Source organism: Motacilla alba, chromosome Z (assembly GCF_015832195.1).
Source record: "Motacilla alba alba isolate MOTALB_02 chromosome Z, Motacilla_alba_V1.0_pri, whole genome shotgun sequence".
Classification (NCBI taxonomy): domain Eukaryota; kingdom Metazoa; phylum Chordata; class Aves; order Passeriformes; family Motacillidae; genus Motacilla; species Motacilla alba.
Window position 1 is genome coordinate 42,375,707 of NC_052046.1, and position 27,453 is coordinate 42,403,159.

The 27,453-nt window shown below is 40.8% G+C and overlaps 1 protein-coding gene across 2 annotated transcripts in view; it reads left to right on the forward strand.

The window, feature by feature from the left end:
• CPLX1 (complexin 1) overlaps positions 1-17,133 on the forward strand; it is a 108,884-nt gene extending 91,751 nt beyond the window's left edge. For both annotated transcript variants that reach the window (XM_038124178.1, XM_038124179.1), the window contains one exon: positions 15,273-17,133. In XM_038124178.1, coding sequence (XP_037980106.1) covers positions 15,273-15,470 — 198 coding nt within the window. In that variant the 3' untranslated portion in view covers positions 15,471-17,133. The remainder of the gene's footprint in view (positions 1-15,272) is intronic.
• Positions 17,134-27,453: the final 10,320 nt, after the last annotated feature.

Below are 27,453 nucleotides of genomic sequence, written 5' to 3' on the forward strand. Positions count from 1 at the left end.
AGAAGGGCTTTGAACAGAGGCTTTACTTGTAGCTGTCAAACTATTGAGCAAGTGCTCACTCCTTGTCCTCTATTGCCAGGTTCATTCCAAAGCCCTTGTGTAGAGGTGTGTCCAAAATGGGAGAACATCATGCTAAATAGGCAGCTTAGTTAATCTTAGTCATGGCCTTAAACCAGTTTGCAGTCGGTTTCTCTCTCTGGAGCTGGAGATGGCTGTATCTGGCAAAGGGCAGCCCCTGAATTCTTGTCACAGAGGCCACCCCAGTAAGACCCCTGCTGTCAGCACCCAGACATATGAACCCAGTGCTGTGTAGCTTCCAAGACTTTGTCTCTTCTGTTGTAGATATGGCCTGCATTTCTAAGGTAAGGTTCAGAGGGTAATTGTTCTAGTGTCTGGAGTTTTGCTTTTTGTTTTAAATATACTTTTCAGATTATATCAATGCAGGAAGACCCACAGGGCAAAGTGGAAAAATATTGTTAATGTCTCCTAATTAAATTCTTTGAAACAAATCATCTTTCTGCTTCCTACGTTCTCCATTGTCTGCAGTGTTTCTTTCTCTCCTCCAGCATGAGCTGGCACCTTCTTCTCCTGGGAGCCACATACTTGCTCTGATAAAGGCTGATGAAGTTAGTGCCCCAGAAAAGTTATTTTCCAAACACAAGGCTGAATAACCAAACAAATCGTATTTTCACACAGCATTACTGAAAATTAACACAGAGTCCTCAGGCTTGCAGTGGCTGCACTGGGAAGCAGGTGAGAGATGGAATATTGATGGGCAGTCTAGAGGGCAAGCAGGTGCTTTTAGAGCCAGCTATGATCATGCTATGTCATTGAGTTGTGCTTATTTTCAGACAATCAGAGGCTGTGTCTCTCTAAGACATTTTTCCTCCTGACACATAAGTGGGAGGGGCTAGTTTCATTCTGTGGTGAGAAGGAAGTCAAACAAGAGCAGGAACTGGGGCTGAGGAACCTGCCACATTGAGAAAGTGACAGGCAAGCTGTTACCAGTAAGGATGCTGAGAATGCATGAATATATAAATAAAAAGGGAGATTTTCTATCAGCAAAGAGATGCACACCATGTTTCCCACTCTTCTTGAAAATACTCCAGAATTAGAAGCTTGTGCCCAACTTAAAAATCCGCACACTATTTTTTTGCCAATGTGCAAACTTCCTACCCTCCCACACTCTACAAATCTCTCTGACAAAAATCCTACAGATTTCCACCCATGAAGCACATAAGGTCAAGAACAATAAGTACCTGAACTCAGACACATCAGCATCTGGTAAGTAAGATCTGAAAGGTAATCGCAGGGTATATACTTGCTTGACGTGTTGTTATGATGCCAGGAGCTGTCCATCAGTGGGTATGAAACTCTTTTCACTCCAGCAGCCCAGAGACCTCAGACACAGGGAAGTATTTCTCCTTTTTCTTTTTTTTGCCCATGTTCTAGTGTGGGCTAAGCTTATTGGTGACTTCTCTGTTCTGCAGACATAGAGCCCTTTTTTTCAGGTGCATCGCAAAGGCCACAGTGTTCCTTCTCTCAGTATCAGAATTCCTAGGTTTGTCACTGAGTTTGTGCTAACTTCTGCAGGTACTTGCATGGTAGTAATATTTAAAGACTCTACTGTTAGTAAAAGGCGTACTTCCACTAACACAGGACTTCTCAGCAAAGACTGAGATTTGAAAGGGCTTTTCTCCAGTTTCTCAACTGTTACATTAAAAAACTGTTACATTAAAAACTGTTACATTAAAAGATTCCAGGTTTAAGCAGCGATTTGGATAGCTAGGGCCATTACCAAAAAAGGCAGAGGCTTTGGCCAAAAACCCTAAGCAGCTGATGCAAAAAAGCTCATGTTATCCCAAAAAAGGTAGTCAAGTGTATTCTTACTTGATCTTTTAAATTACTCCTTTTTTGCATTTGAAGAATAATTGTTCATTAATGTCCTGAAGCAATATAATTTTCTTAAGTAATAGGATTCTTAGTGGCTTATGGTGTTGCTAGGCATGTACAGATATTTTATGATGGGAAGGTGATAAACAATAGTTGGGATCCAGAGCACCATACCCACACCCCACACCCAACTACTGGAAGATTCATTAATGACATCAAAGTACTCAGAAAATATGAAAATAAAGTAGGCAGCCAGCTTCACTTTGCTTAGCTTGCAGAGGATAAGATGAGCATGGCTGGGTATCAGATACCCCATAAGTAAGTTCTTTGTACTGCTGCTTTTTGACATGGCCACAACAAAATTCCAACATGCTGCATTCATTCCATCCACTACTGGCAGAAAATCCCCACCCAATTAGATAAGAAAGAGAAAGAAAATGGGCTTGTTACTCTTTCTTGACTCACTGTCTGGAAGATGAATGCTTCCATGCATTGAGAGGTTAACACTTCAGTTGTTCTATACCCTTCTAATTGCTATGAGGTCCTGCATATATGGAGAGGGCAAGAAAATCTGAAGACCCCAGCCAAGACCTCGAGGAATTTTGAAATTTATTGAAATTATTAAAGAGCCTTTGAAAAGGCTACTTTTGGTACTTTGGTGAATGGATACCTGTAGGAGATTAAATGCCTTTGTCTTGTTGCCATAGGACAAAAGTATGCCTGGGAGAAATGTGCAGTAGAGACAGCAAGATCCTCTGCATAAGGTTTGTCTCCCCCTTCTGCTGTACAGCTCTTTGCTTGATGTGGGCTGTGAGCTCCATGGGATCTGCCCCTGCTCACAAATCCCTGACAATACAAAACATTTGTTCTCTGACCATGGCCAGCCAAGAGAAAGGATAAGAAAAGCTCAACAGCTTTTTCCACATAGAGGAAATAAGAAACATGCGCCTCATCTCTAGAATGGGTTTTGAGTTATCAGCCCAAGCTAGTTGCTTGCTGTTGTAATGGTCTGAGATTTTTTTATGCCGTGGCTGTTTACAGTTGAAAATAGTTCTTCAGGTTTGTCATAGCAACCCAACTATAGCAACATTGTACAGACTGAGCGGGTCTCCCACTTCAACACCATTATTGCTGTTTGGCTGGATTGTTAACACGTTGCAAACATGTCTTCTCTAGTCTCTTGGAAAGCAAAAGAGCTACCTCGAATTATGTAAGGAAGAGGCTGGTGTGCCAGTTCAAAAAGGGCTGGAGAAAAAGAAGTGACTTGCCCTTTATTTTTTCATGTCCTTCTGAAAAGCTGCAGCATATGAATTAATACTCATAATTTCCTACTTGCTCTTTTGGATGTCAGAAGTTTTCTTCCTATTTTTTTAAGCATTTTGATGTCAGAGTTCTCACTTCTGTTGCCAGTTAATGGATTGAGAAATACTCTTTGTACTTCAGAGGCAAGAGTGTGTCAAAGGTTTGAAACTAATTGATTAACTACCTTTGATTTTACTGAGTCTTGGCTCAGAGTTTGTGACAATGCCTTGGTCTCCACAAAGGTACTGGCAGGGTGGCTGTGCTAATTAGATCCTAGCTGCAATGGCAGGATTTATTCCACACAGAAGAATCCCCAAGGAATTGATGACAACAATTAAATAGTCTCAAAGCAAGGACTAAAGATAATCACTTAACTTATATCTCCTGATTTCTTACTATTTCTGAATTATATTACCTTGTGCTGTCAACAAAGTCAGCATTTACAACTTTGATGTAGGTTACTTAAAAAAAAATCTTCCTGAAAAGTTTGAGACAGTTTATTGTCCTCTCAAATTCATTCCACCCAGGGAAGTCACTGAGGACAGTGTAACATATGAAAATGGTACAGAAACAACTTATATTTCAGTGTGGCATTATTGTAAGCAATGACTGTGTTTCAGAGCAGACTCAGTGTAGCCCCTTTAGAAGGGTAAATCTTACTTAAATTCTGTGTTCATCAAGAAGAAATTAATTTAAGGTCAGACAGAAAGCAGAGAAAAATTGCAGATTCATACATAAATGTTGGTCTGAGGGCCTCTTTTCCTCCCAGGTTAATTCCTGGAATACTTAGCAGTAGCAATATGAGTGCTACTTTTATACCTGGGCCTGTTAGTTGGCTATATTCTAATTTTTTTTTTTGGTGTAATAATCTATATTTATGATCTGTTGAATATTTTTACATAGAGAATTATCCTTTTAATTTCCCTCAGAACTACTGTCTAATAGAAGACTACAGTTAAATGCAACTGTCTCTCACTGTAGTGCTGAACTACACTAGAGAATACAAATTTACCTGGAGCATACTTTCAGTCATGTACGAGGGTACCACTTCCAGAATCCTTTCTAAGTTCCTTCTTGCTCAGCTGTGATGAGCTCTGTTAAGCTGTTATTTTGCTGATAACACCATCCTACATGTTCATGAACCCTTTATAGTGTACTAAAAACCACCAAAGATTACCTAAAGTTACATAATATCTATAGCTGATTTGTGCACAGGGAAATGTTCTAGCAATATGCTAGAAACAGCACTGATAGAAAGAAACTGTTTTTAAAAAAATCTTCCTTTCATGGCTTCCCAAGGATTTGCAGACATGAGATACAGAGAGCTCACACAGTTTACCTACTGAAAGCTGAACTTAAAATGAATCAGCCACCTAGGGCTCAACCTCCGAATTTTCAGCTGGCTTCGAGCTCCAATCTGCAAAAGTGCTTGTGATCAATAAGGCAATGAAATGCTGAATGCCACCAAGAACAACCTAGCAAGGCAGGATAATAATTAATTTTTAAGCCTCATGAGCTAACAATGAATTCCCTATTGCCCAGGAGAGTACAAACTATATTTCTTTCAGCAGTTATCTGGTTCTTCATCATGCTTTGCACTCCAAGAAAAAAAATTACTTGTCATCCTGTGGTGAACCACTCCTTATCCTCTGGAGCACTTGTAGTAGGTTCTTTTAAAAACATACTGACTGGACTAGAGCTTTGAAAATAAGATTTAGTAATGCAAAAATAAAAACAAACCCAGAAAACCTAAACCAAACAAGAAACAAAACAAAAAAGAGCTGTCACATGTGGTAAACACAGGCTATAGAAAAGAAATACTTGTGTCTAATCTAAATTGCTTCAGTATTCTGGGGAAATAATTATACCATCCTTGTACTAAAAGAAAGGCTTTCATTTGGCAAAGGAAATAAATGCAGGAGGCAGGAAGAAGGATGAGCAGCTTATACTCCATGTTTTGATCTTACATAGCACACACATAAAGATAAATATATCCTATGGATTTATTTATGCTATCAGATATGTAGCTATAACGTAAATTTTTCTAAACTCATACAAGCAACTGCATTTATCCATTTCCAGGATCCTGCCATTGGCTTTGGGAAAATTTTCTTGTGGAAAACTAAATTTAGACTTTGGAAACATAAGAAATCAAAACCTGCTTTGGCTAGAAACACACCTGCTCTGCATCACTGGAAAATGCTTCTGTTCTCATGGGAACCCTCTGCAACTTGACTGCACCTTGATGATCACAGAGCAATTCTAAACTTTCACTGTAACCTATAAGCAATTAAACTGCAGTTGTTACTGTGGAATATGTAAATTTTCTTTCTTCTTATCCTGCTTAACTGCTTTGAAGAATAAATTTGACCCAGATTTTCTTAACTGAAGATGCGAGTTGGATTCTGGGGGAGAAATTTTTCCACTGGACCCAACAGGTTTCGGATTTCATATGTTCTGTATCTTGAGCCCTCTGGTCATGAGTCAGTGCACTGATTTCAGTCCACCCTCCAGGTACCTAAAATCAGTGTTTTGGAGCCTCTGATCCTATGCTCTTCTTCATGACACAGATATTCTCTGCTTAATCTGGAGATTTCTTCTCTGATTACAAAATGGAAGAACTTAGCTAGTCATCAGTAATTTAATTATCTCCATTCCTGAAGCTTTCAAGACCTCATTCCCTTTCACTGAGGCTGACCATATTGCAGAAGGGCACTGTTTTAATATGGATGCTGCACACACAAAATGAACAAAATAAACATATTTGCAAACACAGAGAAAATGAAAACATGCTTTCTGCTTACTATTCAGAAAGATTAATGGTATATGATGCCTATGTCTATTGTTTCTCAGAGTTTTGGTTTCCAAAGAGTAGTAAATTTGTTCACAAATTGTAGTTCACACTACCTGTGTGTAGTAATGGGGAAGAAAAGGCATTTGACTGGGAAAACTTAGCACAGTCCTGCGACTTGAGTAGTGAGCAGAATGGCCAGTTTGCTTTGGCAGAGTCAGCACACATAGTAGATTAAGCCAAAATGTGTTTCCCATCTGCCTCTATGCAAACACACCCAGCATGGGGGCAAAACAAGAGGAGTTAGAGACGCACGTATGCCTGCAGGGCCAGAATCTTATTGGCACTACAGAGGCGTGGTGGATGGCTCCTGTTACTGGGTGTCAGGAGAGCAGACCTTAGGCTCTTCAGAGATCTGCTTGGCAGAATACCATAGGATAAAGTTTGAAGTGACTAGGAGTCTGAAAAGCTGTTCAATATACATGGATCTCCACCTCCAAACTCGGGAGCTATAAATCCCAACAAAGATGCCCAGCAAGATCATGGAGCCGATCCTCTAAGCTGGAGAGACACAGGTTTGATGGCTGGATCATTTGGTGGTTAAAGAATTGGTTGGATTGACACAAAGAGTTGTAGTGTAATCTCATCCTTATGGAGAAGGCAGCATGCAAAATTCAAAAATCCTTGTGGTCAAAATTAACATCAAAAGTCAGAGGGTCCACAAAAACTCACAACATTTTATTAGTAAATTACACACTTGGCGTGGAAATTGTTATTAGCTAGTTGCTGACCTACCACATAAGCACATGACAGTGGATTTTGGGTAAAGGGTTAAGATGAAGAGAGAAGTGAAGAGATGAATAAGAGAGGAGGTGAGGGATGGAAGGAAAGAAGCAAGGAAGGAAAGGAAGGAAGGAAAGGAGGAAAGGGAATTGGTGGAAGGAAGTGGTGGAAGGAAGTGGCGGAAGGAAGGAAGTGGCAGAAGGCAGGAAGGCAGGAAGGAAGGCCGGCAGGAAGGAAGGAAGGGGCGGAAGGAAGGGGTGGAAGGAAGGAAGGGGCGGAAGGAAGGAAGGGGCGGAAGGAAGGGGCGGAAGGGGCGGAAGGGGCGGAAGGGGCGGAAGGAAGGGGCGGAAGGAAGGAAGGAAGGGGCGGAAGGAAGGGGCGGAAGGAAGGGGCGGAAGGAAGGAAGGGGCGGAAGGGGCGGAAGGGGCGGAAGGAAGGAAGGAAGGAAGGAAGGAAGGAAGGAAGGAAGGAAGGAAGGAAGGAAGGAAGGAAGGAAGGAAGGAAGGAAGGAAGGAAGGAAGGAAGGAAGGAAGGAAGGAAGGAAGGAAGGAAGGAAGTGGCGGAAGGAAGTGGCGGAAGGAAGGAAGTGGCGGAAGGAAGGAAGTGGCGGAAGGAAGTGGCGGAAGGAAGGAAGGAAGGAAGGAAGGAAGGAAGGAAGGAAGTGGCGGAAGGAAGGAAGGAAGGAAGGAAGTGGCGGAAGGAAGGAAGGAAGTGGCGGAAGGAAGGAAGGAAGGAAGGAAGGAAGTGGCGGAAGGAAGGAAGTGGCGGAAGGAAGGAAGGAAGGAAGGAAGGAAGGAAGGAAGGAAGGAAGGAAGGAAGGAAGGAAGGAAGGAAGGAAGGAAGTGGCGGAAGGAAGGAAGTGGCGGAAGGAAGGAAGGAAGGAAGGAAGGAAGGAAGGAAGGAAGGAAGGAAGGAAGGAAGGAAGGAAGGAAGGAAGGAAGGAAGGAAGGAAGGAAGTGGCGGAAGGAAGGAAGTGGCGGAAGGAAGGAAGTGGCGGAAGGAAGGAAGTGGCGGAAGGAAGGAAGGAAGGAAGGAAGGAAGGAAGGAAGGAAGGAAGGACGGAAGGAAGGAAGGAAGGAAGGAAGGAAGGACGGAAGGAAGGAAGGAAGGAAGGAAGGAAGGAAGGAAGGAAGGAAGGAAGGAAGGAAGGAAGGAAGGAAGGAAGGAAGGAAGGACGGAAGGAAGGACGGAAGGAAGGAAGGAAGGAAGGAAGGAAGGAAGGAAGGAAGGAAGGAAGGAAGGAAGGAAGGAAGGAAGGAAGGAAGGAAGGAAGGAAGGAAGGAAGGAAGGAAGGAAGGAAGGGAGGGAGGGAGGGAGGGAGGGAGGGAGGGAGTAACCAGGGACAGGTTCCATTGTCAGGAGTCGTGGATGTTCTTGTTTCCCCCTTACAGTCCATGCCCACTTTTTTACCTCATTTGTGTGGTTGTGTTGTGCTGTGTTGAGCTTATCTACAGGAGCTAGAGCAATGATTTTTCTCCTGGAAAAGTTCTGCACTTACCTCTACACGGCTCCCATCTCTAGCCATGTCTTGTTCTTTCCCATGGCATGTTACTACCAACAATTCTTGGCTGTTTTTACCAGCATGGTTGGCTCCACAGCTATTGGGCTATCAGTGTTTGAGATATTTAGCCTCCTTGTCTTCTGGGATTCTACATGTGGTTAAAGGCTCAATGTCCAAGTGGATGCCAGAAAATAAGTGGTGTCCTCAGGGCTCAGTGTTCAACTGGCACTGTTTAGCATCTTTGTCAGTGACACGTACCGTGGGATCGAGGGCACCCTCGGCAAGTTTGGCACAGACACCATGCTGTGTGGGGCAGCCAATGTGCTGCAGAGAAGGGATGCTATCCAGGGGGCCTGGACAGGCTGGAGAGGTGGTGACGTTCATGCAAACCCCGTGAAGGTCAAAAAGGCCAAGTACAAGGTCCTGTACCTAAGGCAGGGCAATCGCAAGCACAGATGCAGACTGGGCAGTGGCTGGATTGAGAGCATCCCTGAGGAGTAGGACTTGAGGGTGGATGAGAACTTTGGCATCGCTTGGCAATATGCACTTGCAGTCCAGAAAATCACCCTATCCTGGGCTGCATTAAAAGCAGCTTGGCCAGCAGATCTAGTGAAGTGATTCTATCCTTGTATTGTGCTTTCATGAGACCTATCTGGTCTGTGTCCAGATCTGGGTTCCTCAACATAAGAAGGACATGGACCTGTTGGAGCAAGTCCAGAGGAGGGTCACATAGATGATTAGAGGCCTGGTGCACCCCTCCTCTTTCCCATGGCTGGATGGGACTCTAAGCAAACTAGTCTAGTGGAAGGTGTCTCTGCCTGTAGGGGGTTTGGGATGATTTGGAGATATTTGTAATGTCCCTTCCAGCCCAAGCCATTCTGTAATCCTATGATCCCTTTCTTTTAACTAGGTTTGTCTGGGCTGGTTTCTATGGAAACCAATGAAACAATTCCCCTTGATCTGAGTTTGCAGAAAATTCAGAGATAGCTTTTGCAGTCAGGAACCTGATGCAGTTCTGGGTTTCACTTAAACAGAAACAGTGGACAGATATGATGTTGTTTTCAATCAAAGTAAACAAACAAGGCTTGTTGAGTACAGATCTGATCTCCTCCAGAGAGCAGTGCTTTATCTTACACTCCATTTGTTGTGGAGCAGCAGAAAAGCAAATTTCATATCTATTGTTTAGGGTAGCACTACTCTTAGATGCTTGGGACACTGGGTAGTCCCATAGGATTGTTCTGCAGTTCCACAGCTAATTGGAACAGAAACCAGGAGTGTGGTTCTCAGGCAGCAATATTGCCACAGGGGAGAAGGAAAGACTGCTAGATTCACCCAGTGTCACCAGAACAAGATGCTGATGGGAGGCCAATGAAGATACGATGAGCCCTTTGAAATTTGCATCAGCATCTCATTTGTGTTTGTGGTGCAAGAGAAAACCTGCAGGCCTCTGTGTTTGCTGTGAGCTCCCTGTGAGCAACAGGGGGATAAGACTGAAGAACATACTGGAAGACCTGAAACAAGCCCGGTCATGCAAGAAGAATTGCTGTGATTTTGACAGAGCTGAAAACCTGAGCTAGCACAGAGCAGAAGGCATGTGTAGCCACAGAGAACTTAAGGGGAAGTGGAACCTTGGATGAGGTAAAGGATTCAAAAGACATGAGTGAGGTTTATAAATAATCACTGCTGGAAAACTGTCTGGAAAACTCTGACAGCCCCCAAGGAGATGGTTTCAGAACATCTTTTCCAGGAGAGATGAGGCCCTGTTTTTGCATCTCAAGTGTCTCCTACCTGAAGTTTAACTGTCCTCCTTTCTATCTCTCTGCCGCCTCTCTCCTGAGCTGTGCTCCTGTTTGGCTCACACACAATTGAACAATGTAGTTTAGGACTGCGGTTACCAGACTTTGCCTTGTTCTTTTCCATTTTTAATCAGCTGTCTTCTGCTAACACATTGACAGGGTCAGCAGAGCTGTGCAGCAGCATGTAGAGACAAGAAAATACCCACCCCTACACTCATTCCACACAGAGCCCCCACGCACAGCCCCCACACACTCTGCTGGCATGTCATGGATTGAGGCACCATGCATTCTCTCTCATACCTTTCATTCCTTGCCACAGCTTGAAATTGGCATGATTGCCCATGTGGCAAGTTGTGATTCTTTGTTCATTACTCTTCAGAAAGCAAAAATATTATCTAGGGTCAGCGTGTCTGAGTTGCCTGAAACACTCTGTGTAATTCTAACACTTCATGGCAGACCTTGCACTTAAATGGCTTACTTGAGACACAAAGAGAGTGTCCTCCTTTCATATGTGTTAAAAGGCTCCCCCACACATTTTCTGAGGACTAGTCCTCACTATCAAGCTCAGGATGAATGAACTGATTAGAAAGACAAATAGACCAACAAATCAGACAAGCAAAAATAGCCAAATTTAAGCACAAAATGAAATCAGCAGATTTGAGGTGAAAGAAAAGCCAGGGCACATTTTTGGGCAGATCTACACCAAAGCAGACTCTGTGCTTTAAACAGTGGTGAGAACAGTGTACTTGGGGCTCTGGGTTTCAGCACCCTCACCTCCTATATTTGACAGCCTATTCACTCACAGAGAGACCAAAGAAAGCATGTAGAAAGACTTCCAAGTTTGTACAAATTAAATAAAAGGAGAGTCTTTTTCTGTACCCTAGATTCACAGTTGTGGAACAAAAGGTCAATGCTGAACTCTACCTAATGCTCTTGATTTGTTTCAGTCCTATATATATATCATTTATTCCTGGTGGAAAATTCCATGCATTAATGATGGAAAGATCTAAATTGGGCTGATGTTCTCTTTGGTAATGGAAGAAAAAAAATAAGAACTTTGCACAATTGATAAATAATCTCCAAAAGGACAGGTGAAAGATAAGTATTTTTGCAATAGTTGCATATTTTCCAGATTTTTTAAAGGCATTTCATGACAAATAACATTAGACATGAGGAGAAATATTTTAATTGCAAAGGGTAGTTAAGTTCGAGAACAGGTGAGAGGTTTTCAGCAGTTGGAGTCTAAGAAAAAGATTTATTCTGGTCAAGTTAACTCTTGAGATAAAATGATGTGTATGTTGCCCTTCCAGTGTCTCTTCTAGCCATATGCTTAGAAGCCTGGCTATTTTTTTTTTCTTTTTTGTATTGAGGTTCAAAATATGAATGAAACTAAACAGATAGAGGTGTTAGTATAGACTAACTTTTATATCCCATAACATTTATAAGAAGCAAGATAAAGAATACACATTTAAATCTCTCGGTAGCTTTTCAAACCTTAGCTAGTAAAAAAAAAGTATTTCCAAAGATGGCTGTATCTGCCACAGCAGTTTAGATATAATTTCAGCAGTGCTCTACCTGCAGCTGTGCAAAACCACTACAATTCACATGCCAACATTTTCTCAGAAGACAAAGCTCAGTGTTATGTGATACACAGTATTATTTCACACAATATTATTTCATATGCAGTAATATTTGGACTGAAGTCCAGTTTGAAGCTCTCAGGGCACTTGGAGGGAAGAATTGTTTCCTGACTTCTCTTGTCCCACCATATAGTCTTCAAGTAGTCTTTGTAACCATCATAAACCTCCTTTTTTTTAGTTCTTCAGCTTTTTCAGATAAATTACTTGTTTCTAAGTAGGCAGTTCCAAATCTCATCCAAGGAAAACCACTCCCTTGCATGTTGATTGCTGCTGTCTTCCTGCAGAGTCAGTTCCATTCCTGACCCAAAGACATGCCATTACTTCTGCAAGTCTCTTAGCTAGGATGTTACTGTTTTTTCATTCCATGGCCTAGATATTTGCTAGATAAACATGTTCATTTTTAGTAGAAACTATTGGCTTGTCTTAAGAACTTTTAAATGTATTTATGATAGGTTCACATTTTGGGCTGCAGATCCCATTGGCTCAACAACCCTCTACTCCCTGATAATCTTACTGTCATTAGATCAAATTTCCAAAATGTTTGCAGTTCATGCACCTACTTTGCCTTGTGAAAAACTGGAGGAATAAGAAAGGAGACAGGGAAGAGTTTGATGTTGTATGTTTGTATGTTAATCTGGTCTTTTCCTGACATCCAATCAGTGAGTGTGGGGTAAGCCAAGGGCCTGGGTATTTTTTCCCTACACTTCCCAGCTGATAACTGAGGACTCCAGGCTGACAGTATTTCTCTAACTTGGCCCAGTGACAACAATCCCTATGTGGCCACAGAGTAATAACTTTAGGAGTGGCAGGAGGGTGCACTTACTAAAAATATTTCAGTATCTTCCTGGGTCAGGTCCATAATTCTGCATATAGTAGAAGATATGAATATGTGACTGAAGGCCAAGCAGGTAATGATACAACTTTTGATATTAAATTTTGTGGGGTTGAATGGTGAATAAAAATGAAACTATTCTCATCCTTCAAATTTTGTGGAAGTTATGAAACATTTCCTATCTTCGGGAAAACCAGAGCATCAGGAAGATGATTTTTTAGTCATATTTTTAAAAACAATTTGTTGACTTCACACAAATTATTTCATGTGAAGACACTTCTTTAAAATTTTTCCTATATTAAGACTTTCATTTCTATAATTTTATTTCCTCTGAAACAATTTCAAACCTAAAATTTGTCATTCACCTATGGATCTTCACAGCTTACATTTTTGTTAATGCAAAGCATTACAAAATACTACCAGATTTAAATGATAATAGTGGATTCTCATAACTAGTTGATTTTGTTCCACTCACTCCTTCCTGTGAGCTTAATATTTGTTCAGCAAGTTCCTGGGTTAGAGGATCAATGCATCTTGAGCTGATACTTGTTTTGAGATGGAGGATTTGAAAGCATGCAGGGTACCTGTGTGTTACTATGATTTATGGCATCTCCACTACTGTTCCCCTCTAGCTGGTGAAGGAAGGCACAATCTGTATGTAAATTACACTGGGAATCACCTAGAAACATCTACCTGTGGCCTGAGAGGGAGAGTGGGGCAGACTGACTGCAATCTAGCACTGCATGTCATTCCATCTTCATGGTAGCTGCTTCTGTGTTGAATCTCCTTTGTGGCGTACAGCCCTGTAACTACAAGTTGGTCTAATTCTTTCTTTGTCTCACATGTGAATGGTGATATCATTTGTCTTTAATATCTTTCCCGTGAAATCAGGTGTGACCAGCACCCAGTAGGTATAAAAACTATAATACGTATGTCCTTAATGAACATTTTGGCATGACAGAATTGATTTAGAGAGCTCGACTGTTTCGAAGCCACTGCTTTCAACTTTGCAGGCTGTCATCTTAAATGTAAATGACGATTTAGAAAGGAATCAAAAATAATAGCTTTGCTCAGAAATGTTCAGGAGGAAAAGTCACACCCAACAGCCCTCTGAAGTCAAAAAGTCATGAATGCAGCAGTGCACTTTTGGTTTTACTGGTTAACAATTTGTACTAATTTTAGAAGTAGAAAATATGAAAAGAAAAAATAATGAAAATAGCATCTAATTCATGTCTATTCAGCAGTAAAGTTTTATTGGTACTTGAAAATACTGAGTGCGTGGTACCAACTTAATTCTTTGATGTTTTTGAAATCATATATAATTTTGTTTTCAATGGTTTTTTCAAGTATATTCATGCAACATGGATTGTAAGCAATTGAGCAGGTGTGTGTGAGGTGACTGGTGGCTGAGGTGCTGATAGTGAGCAGCCATTAAGGTAGCTTTTCAAAAGGTAAAAAAGATAAGCAGAAGTATACTGCTGCCAGACAGGGAGCTGTGAGCTTGGGGACTGCAAGCATCCTTGAAATGTACAGCTGGCCTCTTTGAAGCACAGCTGGGCACTGTGGGAAATGGGACACTTCCTGCGTTTGCATCACGATCACGGTACCAAGAAATTTTAACCTCCATTTTTCATCAGAAAATGTGGAAGAAGTCTGGAATATTTGAATTGATCTGAATAAACAGAGCGGGTCTCTGAACAACCTGACCTAGCTGAAAATGTTCCTACTCACTGCTTGGACGGGATAGCCTTGAAATTCACCTCCCAGCCCAACCCATTCCATGATTCAATAATACAGAATATAGCTTGCAGGTAGACTTTTTACTTTAGATTTGCATGTGGCAGTTTGAGTTGATTTTTTTTTTCTCATGTGTTACCTTAATCTCTGAAGCAGTGCTAACACTTATGGAAAGAGCAGCATATGCATATGTTTAGTCCTGTATTAAATCTAGCCTCTTGAATGTAATATCATAAAATCAGATTCTGGTTAGTCATGTAATGTCTTAGTGGCATGCTACTAGTTCTTAGTGGAAGTAGCAAATTTCAAGTACCCATTCTACTCACAGGTTTCAGAGTGTTTCTCTTTAAATAGTGTGAGTCAGCTGATTTTCTTATGATGGTTTATTTTCACAAAGGTCTTCCTATTCTACTTATACAAAGAGAACATGAATGAATGTTACAGGATATGTCCCACGTGAGAATATCAGAAACTGTTGTCTTCACTGCTGTCCTGTCTGTCCTGACCTGTTTGCTTTCTTTTGTTGGTAACTAATTTTTCCCTGAAGTTTTGCTACATCTATAAACTATAAAACGCTGCAGATGGACTTTCGAAATCGTTGCGGATGATGGACCTAAGCATCAGACTCGTTAACAGGAAAGAGGAGGATCAACATCAGTAGAATGCCACCCTAACACTTCGCTAACCCAGAGCTTATATTCTCTTTACTAGCAACCCATGGCTGCGCAGTCCAAGTTTCTCCCCTGTGCTTGCTTCTGAGGGATCTCAGCATCTTGTCTTGTGAAGGCTACCCATCCACTGGGCTATACTTAGTGGAGGGTTGTTAGTATGGATATTTTTTATTATCTGTGTAAAAGAGAAAAACGAGAATATGTGATGTTCTTACTGCAGAATATGAGGCATCACATGCAATGGCTGGCTTCATCAGCCATCCTGTTCAGCAGATGTGTTGTTTGTCATGTTATGATTCAGACAATGTGTTATCTCTCCCCTGCAGTATGGGATAAAGAAGAAGGAAGAAAAGGAAGCAGAGGCCCAGGCTGCACTGGAAGCTAACGCTGAAGGGAGTCTGACACGCCCAAAGAAGGCGATCCCTCCTGGCTGTGGGGATGAGGAGGAGGAAGAAGAAGAGAGCATCCTAGACACAGTCATCAAATACTTACCAGGGCCCCTGCAGGACATGTTCAAGAAGTAATAGCTGCAGACTGTTAGATGGGCATAAACAGTACTGCAAAGGATTTCTCTTTTGCCCAATGGGGATTTACAATCTTGCCATTCATCCCGCAGTCCTCCCCACCTCTGCCCTCTACTGCTCACTAGGAGTCCCTTCGCTTCCTATTCCCTTCCAACTGTCTCTTTCCCTTTCCTCTGCCCCAAGACTCATCCATTCCTTAATTTTGTACATAGTCACATCCAGTAGATGCCTCTGAATGGATGTAAAGATTAAAAAGCTGCAGACTACACAACTTTTATTATAAGCCATAGTACTATGTATGTTAAATACGGCACTGCACATCAAGCATAGAAAAGGAACAATCTCATTTCCATCCAATGCAAGAAGGAGTGTTCACTAAGTATGAACAGTGGCCTCTTTAATTTTTTTTAAATTATCTTATTTTTATTATTGATAATAATTATTCATTATTATAATATTCCTATTGATTGGGTCACATTAGCCATTTTTTGTTGAGCACATCTGGTCTCGGAAGGGATATCTCAGTTCTCCCATGAAAGCAGAGCTTTTCTGTTTTAATTCCGTCTGTGACATAAATAAAAGATCATTTGGAAAGTAAATCATGCATGACTTACTCAGCTGACATCACTCAGAATTGTGGAAGTGAGTCATCAGCCCTCAGATGCTGTAGAAGTTAAATGCCTCAGAATCTAAGCAAGAGTCATGTTACTTTGGGAATTAGCCATACATTTACCTTGGATGAACAAATTGGTCAGGCACTTGCCATACAGAGACCTGAAACCATAGAAGAGGGCACAGTGCTCTGGTAGAGGACCTCCCCAACCCCTCTGAAGCCAATGACAAGTGTATTTGCTGCTCTGTTTAACCAATCTTCCTCTTTCTGCCATATTCAACCATCCTGTTTCCAGCAGTGCTTGCAGGTTGGACATTTGGATTCCAGCACATTGTTGTGGCTGTGTCCTGCCCACCCTTTCCTGCAGTGTGTGGGAGTGTGTGGTGGTCTGAATGTTAGTCATGGCAGATCCATAAATATCCATTATGTTTATTGTGCTAAATTACTGCATTGCCTTGGGGAGGTCACTTATTTTCTGCTCCACTGAGATTCTGCACCTGTAAAATGTAGGTTTCAGTCTCTATCTACTTAAAAGCATAAAGTGAGGGTGCTTCTTAGTGCTGTGCAGGAGCTAATTAATATTACAGAAGTGTGTGGTATCCCTTGATGCTAGTAGGGTGGGAGAAGATCTTTTTTCTTCCGTTATCTTTGTGGCCTTTTGCAGACACAGGTACAGAGGTTTCCTCAATGAAACACTGTAGATATCACATACTTGCATAAGAAAATTCAAATTCTATGAGAGATGTTGACTTGGTAATACCTGCATAGATTCAATACATAGATAGACCTATTTTGAACACAGGTCCTCATGATCAGATATCTGGCTTGTCATCTGAAGAGCTAATTCTGAAATTTTGCATCTGGCTAGGTCTCTATGTCGGTGCTGTAGACTCAGACTCACAATCTTGTCAGGAGAATCAGGGTTTGGCTGGCAGAACTAGCATTTCTATTCCCTGTCCTGGGAACAGAAAAACTTTCCTAAGTACATGGATGAGATTTGAAAGCAAATACACTCTTTCTGCTGGCAACAAAAAGGAGGATAATATCAGACACTTCATTATGTAGCATTAATTAAGCATTTTTAATTCAATGCATTTTACTTCAATGGATTTTATTTTCACTCATTCAGTGCAACTGAGTTTAGGCAAACATCTCAATGTTATCCTGAATGAGATATTTTAGAAGACATTTATCACCTTTCCTAGTAAGCAGAAGTAATCTGTACCATGGTTAAGGAATTGAGCATGAGAGCTCTGTACCTTCCAGTAGCATCTGTTGCAATAGGAAAAAGAGTATTCTGAAAGAGAATAAATATAGTATGCCCTCCTCACACAATTTTTATTCAGGTGTTACAGTCCTTGCTTCTTCTCAAATAATTCCAAACATAACTTTCTGTTGAATCCAAGGCAGAGGCTGAAGAAGTTTGACTGATATACAAGTCAGAACAAATTGATAAAGATGCAACTTGTTTCAGGTTGGATCTGTGAAAAAGACTTGTTTGTTCAAGTACAAGCTGCCAAGGGCTATCCAGAAGGCAAGTTTTACTCATTTGGATAATGTCAGTGGGACTTTTTTCGCCTAACTTTCATTTAAAGCAAGATGACTGCTTCCCTCCTGAGACTTTCAATAAACCCAGAACTCTTTTTGAATCCATGCTTGGGTACAGCATGGTAGTGTTGAACAATTTACCATTTTCTAGGAAGAGTTTCCTACTCACCCCATGCAAATTCTGCAACTAGTAATTTGAGGCTGTTTAAGTAAATCTCACAAAATTGGAAACTGAATTTCTGTCACAGCTCATTTTGATGCTCTGCTACAGAGTATCCAACATACCCAAAAGCTAAAAGGCAGAGCCTGGCTCTTCGTTTCAGCCACTCACTGGTCGCTAGATCTCCTAGCCTAGATGGCTGACATACGGACATCAATACTTTCGAAATGCCTTGATTAATCTCTATGGCATGCATCCTCTTAATACATAAGTAAAACCAGCAGAAATGTGCCTGTGCTGAAACGAACACATCCATTCATATATTCCCTTTGCCTTGTGCTGGAGAACTTTATAAGCAAACAAACAAATGAGAAGATAAGCTTATTCCATTTGATTTTGGCTTTTCTCTACCACTTGCTTGCTGACCTTTCCCTAGCCCCCATACCGTTTCCCTTCCTCATCCAATAAAATACTGTTCCTGATGTAAGTTCAGAATTTTCTGCTGAGCATTCTCCTTGCAGAATGTTAGTGCTGATTGTTTTTACAGTCTCTCTGGCAGCTTGTTGTGCATGTTTGTGCACACATCTGTGGCAGGTGAGGAAATTGGAGAAGACTGGGAGAAGACAGAGAGAAAGGAAGTGTGCTTGGTACCATTTTAGATAATTGTGCCTCAGCAGCTGTGGCATTGAATGATTGGTCTAAGTCAGAATCTTGTGTAAACTGTAGTAAAATTTCTTAAGCAGGTAATGCTATCCCTGGGCTCAGAATACTAAAAATACTGCCCTTGTGAGCTGAGCTCCTGAGCTGTGTGAACATCTGAAAAGGGTCATAGAATCACTATACTAAGTCATATAGGCCTCATTCCAGGTTCACAAAGCAGGAGGGAAAGGGAAGGTGTTTTATTAAATAGTTTACTGAGTCTTTTTCATTTTGGGGGCTTCCCAGCTCATCCATTTCATATCCATTTTTCATTCTGGAGGCTTCCCAGATCAGCCATTTCTGTATCTCAACTAACCACACCTGCACCAGCCCTTCCTCCACTGACAGGAGAGAGTTCATCCAGGTGTGAGCTGCTAGTTCCCATTTTCCTTTCTTGCCATAAGAAACATGACAGAAGATCTACCACAGGTGCTGGATAGTTTTGCTTGGTTTTGCCTCACATAACTTTGGCACGTTGCATGAGAGTGGACCTCTCCTCAAGTCATTCCATGGTCCAGAAGTGCCTAAGCCATGCTGAACAGACTCGAGAGCAAGGCACTCTCCCTTCTCTTCTGCCCATCTATTTCCCTTCCCACTCAGAACTGGTAAAAAGGGACACAGACACCTTTGACTCGTGTGTGGAAGTCAGAAGCATTGTCTCACACACTTTTCCCCTTAGCACTCAAGCAGGTGATGAAGCACTTAAACAAGAGACCAAAGAGAAGCATGGTTCATTGTTTGGATTCTGAATATCTTTTTGTGTTTCATGACATTGTTTTATTTGCATCGCTGGTCTGTTCAATCTCAGGTAAATGAGGTATTTTAGTTTTATAACTAGTTTTTATTTACACAGAAAGGTTGTTGGCTAGACACTGCAGTCATTTTCCCTCACAACTTCAAGACCTTACAGGTTAGTAAAAAAATAGTCAAAGGGCCTTCTCATTTGGAGGGTAAATGATTAGTTTGCCATTGACCTTGAGAACTCACATTTATATGTAGAGAAAGCCATATGAAATCAGACTGCAATATTAATTATCAATGCTACTCTTGTGTTTAAAATGAATAAAACAAAATATAAGATCATGTGCTTAATCATTTTGGAGTTCCTCTGTCTATGTTTCTAGTATCATACATTGGCTTAGATCCCTCCCAGCCTCTCTCCTTCATCAAGAAAGACCATACCAGTGCTGCTGAATACATCTTTTTGCCAAGCTTTTTGTGCTAGAACAAGCATTGTTAGAAATTAGCCGTTGTGATCTAAATGTAATGTCTTCTGTATCTGAAAGTTGTCTGTATTTGTTCTGAATATATGTCATCAAGGTAACTGTTTCTTCATGCACTGAGTTAGTAAAATGTTTCAGTACTGTCATTAAAAATTGCCTGTTTCTCTCTTTCATACACACAGAGCAAAATTTAACTTAGTCATGCTTTTTCTAGTAGAAATGCTCCCCAGCTTTTTTTGAGATGCATGCAGTACTTGAAGATGATTTAAAGTAGAGACATTGTGAATGTGATTTTAATTTGTTATTTTACTGGTATTTTTTCCTGCATGATATGGGTAAGTGGTATGATGTTCTTTTAAAATGGAATCACAGCCAATAAAAAGCCCCAGTGATTTCATAAACTGTTTGCAATGCTTTCCTGTGAAATTCCTATCAGGCTACATTTGAAAATCAAAGCATGGTTACTCATATACAAAGAGAATGGTAACAGAATTGAGGAGCAACATCGATGTTATTTGAATAAATATGCTCATTTTTTCATTTGTCAGAGACACTGATGACGTTTGATGTGTACATGTGATTATCAAATTTTAAATAAGTTTTGCTATTAGGAATTAGTTTTCCTTGAGAAGAGTAGAACACTTCTTTGAAAGAAACACAGATATTTAGCTATAGAGTAGCGAGAGTATATTTGGATCTTAAGACAAAAAATGTTAAACACTGATTTGCAATGACATGAAATGTATCTCAGGATCCAGGATTTGTGTTATATACAAAATGCTTTGAATGGCAAGTTCCACACAGCTAAGCCTCATTTTACTTGCTTAGGCACAAATCATTAGCTGTTGTATTCAGCATGAGTGTTGCATCACATTAGAAAGAGATACTACCATTCATCTCATAGGAAAACCCAATACCCTTTTACCTACCCTTTCTTAGGACCATTGTTTGATCATTCAGTTTTTTTGGGGTGTTTTACTAACAGAAGCAGCCTCAGGACTGTCACAGAGAATCAGCCTATATTATTTACGTGCCAGAACACCTACTCAGAATTTAAGCCCAACAAGGCTGAAACTGACACATGCTAATCCTGCTGCAGCCTGAGTTCAAGGGCAGGCTCTCCAAGAAATTCAGGTTCCAACTGAGGTCTGTGTTTGACAAAGATAACAGGGCAAGAAAATACCACTCACTGGCTTCCCCAAGAAACGACAGCTTAAGGGAACCAGAACTATCTTATCAGACAAGTGTTGGGGACAAGATCCAGATACTGGAGAATGAAAGCAGATGATTTTGAAAGGCTTCATTTTGCAATGGACGTAAATGTTCCTTTTTAAACAGCTTCTGCTTTCTTGTTAAAAAATAAAAAAGAAAAAAGTAAAGAAAAAAAAAAGATAAATTCTAGGGGTTAGGCTGGTGCAATGTACCTTTTCCCATTTAAAAAGTACATTTTGTCAGGTAAAATCCTCTCCAGAGAAAAACAATAAAGAAATCATCAGTCACATCACGAGAGCCTCTGGAATTAAAAATTACTCCAGTTATGAAGATGCACTAGTGATTTATTTCTCAGACACTGATCCTGGGAATAAATGATTAGCCCTACTGCAAGCTCCTTCTCGTCACTGACAGCAGAGGTGGCATGGACTACATACTTGGGGCAAATATTTAACTTCCAAATGAAAGTCTTGGTGTTAAGATACTCATCATGGTCCTGATTAAGTCCATTTTAATGTGTTAATTTAATTTTCTTTCTGAAGTGCTACAGATGATCTAGGGTCCATAAAGCTGTCTCTGAAAATATGATTTAAGTGAAGGCTACTGAACAATGCTGGCACGATGATGTTCTGTATATTGGGATCCCAGGTGGTTTGTGGCAACCAAACATCCCCAGTTTAAAAATCCCAATTGAGATTTTTATTTCTTCTGTAACTGACCCTCCCCTTTTCAGTAAAAAAAACCAACCAAACAAACCTCCAAAAATCCCACATCAAGAATGTAACTGCATTGGGGTATTCCTTGTTGAAGATAACTCTGCTACAGCCTGTCACTTGTGATTTTAGTGACAGCGTGAGATAGGTGGTAAAAGTGTATCTGAAAAAGACAAATGGCTGGAACATGTGATGTCAAACACCCATGTTTTCCTGAGCCCTTGGTATTGAGAAGCTGAATTCTGCTAGTGCTGTGAGATGGAAACAATTTTTCCATTTGAGATCTGCTTTTCTCAGAAAATCTATTTTTGTATGAGATGGTCAGATATAACATTGTATTTAGGAACCTCGAGCTGCAGCAGCTGAGCATATTTTGAATTAGAAAAGGACTTATTTAAAACCTGTGTGGTGAACATTTCAGCTGGGCTATGAGAGGTTTAGACCATCACAAACAACAACTGTCTGACTGAAAGTACAGGTAATTTCTATTAAATTTTTAATAAAAAATATCTTTAAATCTAAAGATAATAGAACATATCTTTCCAATTTTTCAGCTGCTGGTCAAAAAGTCAAACCCAAAAAAGGCCAGTCTGCACAAAATAGGAGAACATGTACTGAAATGTAATTTAGGTATTCATGCTTCATATTCTGTTTCAATTTTCACTTTATTTTTGCTGAAAATAGCCAAAGTATGTGTACGATCATTTCTAATTTGTTTATGTGTGTCATCAACCTGAAGCTGGTATATGGCTGATATGGGACTATCAGTTTCATAGCTGGATAAGCTGTGAATTTTCTGCATATACAAACCCAATACCTAGCAGCTCGCTTTTAAATTATTGAAATTGAGACACATTTTCAGGTTTCCATATCTTATTAAGTCCTGAGCAGAAGCTCATCAGACATTCACCCCTCAGCCACAAAGAAAACTCTTTTTTGTGAAAACTGAGCATGGCAAATCATAGAATCATGGAAGGAAAAGACTTTTTAGATCATCGATGTAGCTCCACCACTATACTCACCATGAAACCACGTCCTTGAGGGCCATATTCAGGTGTTTTTAGAATATTTTGAGGAATGGTGACTCTACCCACTACTTGCCTGTTCCAGTCTGCTTCAATGTTCTACAATTCTTCCTGGGTAAAAAAAAATAAAAAAATTAAAAGAATATCCTAATATCTAGTCTAGACCTTGCTTGGGGCAATTAGAGACTATTTCCAATCCCCCTGTCACTTGCTGCTTGGGGAAGAGACCCACCCCTACCTGGGTACACCGTCCTTTCAGGCAGCTCTAGAGGGTCATAGGGTCTCTCCTGAGTATCCTTTTCTCCAGGCTGAGCAACCGGAGCTCCCTCAGCCTCTCCTCACAGGACTTGTGCTCCAGATCCTTCACCAGCTCCATTGTCCTTCTCTGGACACACTCATCCAGGTATCAATGAAGAGGACAAGCCCCAAAACTGAACCCTGAGGAACCCCATTTGTGAGTGGTCCCCAGCTGGATGTAACTCCATTCACCACCAGTCTCTGGGCCTGGCCATCCTGACAGGTTTTTACCAAGTAAACAGTGCACCATGGAAGCACCATTTCACCAGGAGAATGCTGTGGGAATCTCAGACTAAATCTGAACATTTTAAAGTGAATGCACTTAGAAATAAAGATTAATAGAGATTGATTCTCTGAAAAAAATATCTTGCTACTGAAACTCATCTGGGACACTTGGGGACAAAACCCATTATTATCTCTTTTAAAGTAATATTTGAAGAAATTCCAACACATGTATTGCCAACTGACAATCAAGTTACAGATTAGATGATTAAAAAAAAATTTTGGTTTCACAGTGCTAAATGGAAATGAGATGCAAGGCATTTGGAATTTTTTCACATTTTTTATAGTATAGTGTTAGGAAACTCCTAATGATCTCATATTTTTACATAAAAAATAAAATAATTTCTTTTGTTGTAGCATTGCAGCTTTTTTTAGTGTGGACTAAAGCCAGACTAGCTTAATAGGCTATGACAACAAGAGGGGAAAAAAATGCCCACAACACATTTAAAATAATGGGCAAGCAGATGATAATTGCTCATGAGTTTGGGGTTGGACATTTTTTTTGGGGGGGTGGGTGTTTCTTGGTTTTTTGGGGGGTTTTTTGTTTGTTTTGTTTTGGTTATGTTTGGTTTTGTTTTTGTTTGGGTAACTCAACAGACCTCTGCAATACATTTGGAGGAGAAAAAATGAGAGTAGAATATTTTAGTGGAAAATCCCTAGGCAGACTATAAAAGTTCTCTTATTTACTGTGGTTATGAAGGATAGCTTGGCATGAACACTAAAGTCATGCACAAAAGCAGGTTGTGGAGATCCACCCTGGTGCAAAGCAAAAAGAGAGAACACACTGCCCATTGTCAGTTCACTTGCCTGAGTAGGGGAAGCTACAGTAACAGAGCTAATAATTTAACCCACTGGTGAAGTGAGAGTAATGATATTGAACCATCTTTGAGCTGTTCCAGCAAGGCACATTGCCCTTTACATAAGCAGCCTTCTCTGAGGACTCTTGAAACAGATGTCAACAACATCAAAGGAATCTATGTCAGAAAGACTCCTGGGAACAAAGAGATGAAACAGATTAAAATGATATCACTTAGTAAATGTTGCTGCAGGTTATATATATATATATATATATATATATATGTATACACCAAGAATATTAATTAGAGCAACCTAGCTGATAGTCAGATATTAAATACATATATTTTTAGATGGAAATTTATTTACCTGCTTTAAATTCTACACCATACTTAAGTAGCAGAACGCATGGAGTGCTCCCCTAGACAAGCTTAGCAAACAGAGGAGACATAGTCAGTTCAATACAATTAAGTGTTCATTGATGGTAAATCTTACCTGTTGGTGACTTTTTTCCCCGCTGCATGAGCTGATCTAAGCCTCTTTAAAGGTGACCAGAGAATGACCATCTTTCACTTAGAAGTTTTTTAATTCTCAGAGACTATAAGTGTTTTCCACTCAAAAAAATTCTTTGAGTCTTCATTTCCTTTCCTGAGTGCTGAGAGGAGACAGTCCTGAATCACTCTAGGAATTTAGCAGAAGTTGTTTGTTGTTAAATGGTAGTCAAAGTAAGTCTCAGCAGAAGTAGAACATCAAGTACCTCTACATGAGTTCTTCTTCCAAATCAGGGCCAAGGGTCTTCCAGGAAGAGCAAGAAGACAAAATTCATGGCTTTTAAAAAAATTTCTTTTAGTCAAAGCAGATAAAGAATAAAATTCTAAAGACTTTACATATTAGTAAATAACGTAAGAGATAACAAAGAGCAAAACTTTTGCAAGACCCCTTCCTGCCTCTTTCCCATTAGTAGCTCTGAGTGAGGGTCCAAGAGAGGCTTTAGTCAGCATGGAAAGCAATGCTTAGTACAGAACAAAATCCAAGTTCATTGTGAGTGATGTTCCACTCTCCCATGATTGGTCATGGTTGCTGTCAGACAGGTGTCAGGAAGTCTCCAGTGTAGAACAGTTCCCTATGGAAGCAGGCTGGGCTGCATCCAAGGTTTCAGATATCAGATACCAGCTGTAGTTGGGAGAGAGTCACAGGCCTGTCAGGAGCCTGCTGCCCAGGAGATCTCCTATGCCAGAGGAGATTGTCTGGTCAAGAGAGCAGAAATGTGTGTGTGAGAGAGTGCATTGCATTGAGAAAGTGGCTTACTGTGCTAAGTACACATGACATTTCTCCACTGATGACCATAAAAGACCTTTTAAGCCCTGACTGCCTTAGCTTGTAAACTTCCGGCTTGCTTCTTTCCAGGATGCACAGATTTTAGTACTAAATAAAAGTAAAAGGTTTGAGGAAGGGCACAAACACATACTAATAGTGATGTGGCATGTTATGGAACAAGGAAAGGCTGCTGAGCAAGGCTGAAATGTTGAACATTTCAACATCTCCTTGAAATGTTCTGGAGAGACAAGGCTAGGATACATACTTCTACTTTCTGCAGTTTGTGAGTCTCTGCACAGTTACTCTCGGCAGTACTCCTGCTTGCTGACAGTGAAGGACTTGCAGTTGCTAGGGGAAAGGTTTCATAAGCCTGAGAAGCTCAGGGCTTGGCTAGGGAAATATTGGAAGAGCTTCATAGAGCTGCTGTATTGTCTGCTGATCTCTCATGTCAACTAATCTCTGCCAGACAGCACATTTGCCTTCCTTGCCTAGCAAAGAAAGCTGTTTCCTGCTCTGCCTCCTGATTACAGGGAAACGCATGGCCTACTCCAAATCCCAGACCTATGCATCACATAATTGTCTTTCCAAACCTCTCTCTTTCTTACCGGAAAGAGAAAGGATGAGACATTTCCAGGTGAAAATATTTTTGGTCAGCTCTGCCCTTGCAGTAAATGACTCATATCTCCATTGCCATGTTTGCAGGATTCATTCCTTCTGTGTCTGTCTGTTGGCATGGAGCTGGGACCTCTGTCCTCACTACCACCAATTTACAAGATTAGTAGCTTCTTTGTTCCCTTGTCACTTATGCCAGCCATGTCAGGTACGCTAGAAGCTTTTCCCAGGCAGAAAAGAAGCTGGTGAGAATTAAGTTTTAGGAAGTGGAGGAGGCTGTACAGCCTGGCCTTCAAGGACATCTTGGCAAGATGACGTCCACATTTGTTCTGGGACACCACCGCAGAAACCGCACACTGTGCCAGCACGTTGCCCAGCTGTTGCTGAAACACAGAAGGTCAGTAACAACACACAGCATCTTCATACTTTGCTTTCTGCTTCTATGCTTCTTTCCTTCTCCCAATGGCATCCTGATTACTTGTTTATCAATATATTTATGGAGAACCTGGGGCCTTCTCAAACTTCTGGGTATTAGTGGGCCAAAAGGGAAATTTGAAACAGATCCTTTCTCTCAAATAGGACACCTGAGCTCTCACTGAGCTTCCTTTCTTTTGGGGTAAAAATGCCAGGACATTCCTTTTGCCTAGGAGCCTAGTATTTGTTTATTGTGAGCTGTAGGCTTAAGAAACATATTTCTCTTCTGGGCTTGCTCCATTTCTTTCCCAAGAGTGAGAGCTTCACCCAGGTTTTTGCAACATTTTTAAGTGCAGTCACCCCAGAATGTTTAAATAAGAAAAACAACAGCCACATTTGTAAGCTCATATTTGGAGCTAATGCGCATCCATTTTTCCCCAGTGTGTTGCTGTTTGGCAGAGAATGTCTGGCTCTGGTCCACCCTAGGTCTCTGCTGGCATTTAACAGTGCTCTGGTTCATTAATTGGTGGAGACTTAAGCTTACATCTTTCACAGACTGCCTTGCTACTGCCAATAGACTTTATCAGTTGACAGTGAAGAAACTCTATTTATGCTTCTCCTAGGAAGACCTTCATGTTCTAGGGAGGGGAAAAAAAAGCAACAACTCTCATCTTCAAGAGGATTAACTATACTAAGCTTCACATGCTCTTGGGATGGTATTAATGTAATGAAAAATGACAGATTAACAAGAAATTTACCCATATTAATAAGCCCAAAGATGGCTTGGCTGTGGGGAAATTAATTTTAATTGATTCATCAAACAATGCACATTCCTGCCGTTTCCCAGTGGGATCAGAGATACTTATCTGACAAAACTGTCCAATATTTAAAACTTTGAATTGTCTTAACAAAAAATGCACTGCATCCAAAGCCAGGTCTTTAGGTTCAAAGCAATTCTGAGTGGCACTGATGTCACGTGAGCAGGCATCATCTCAACATGACTATGTCACTCTCTCACCCTCAGTGATGAGACTTTATAGAGAAACACATTCCTGCAGGACAATGTGTGCCAT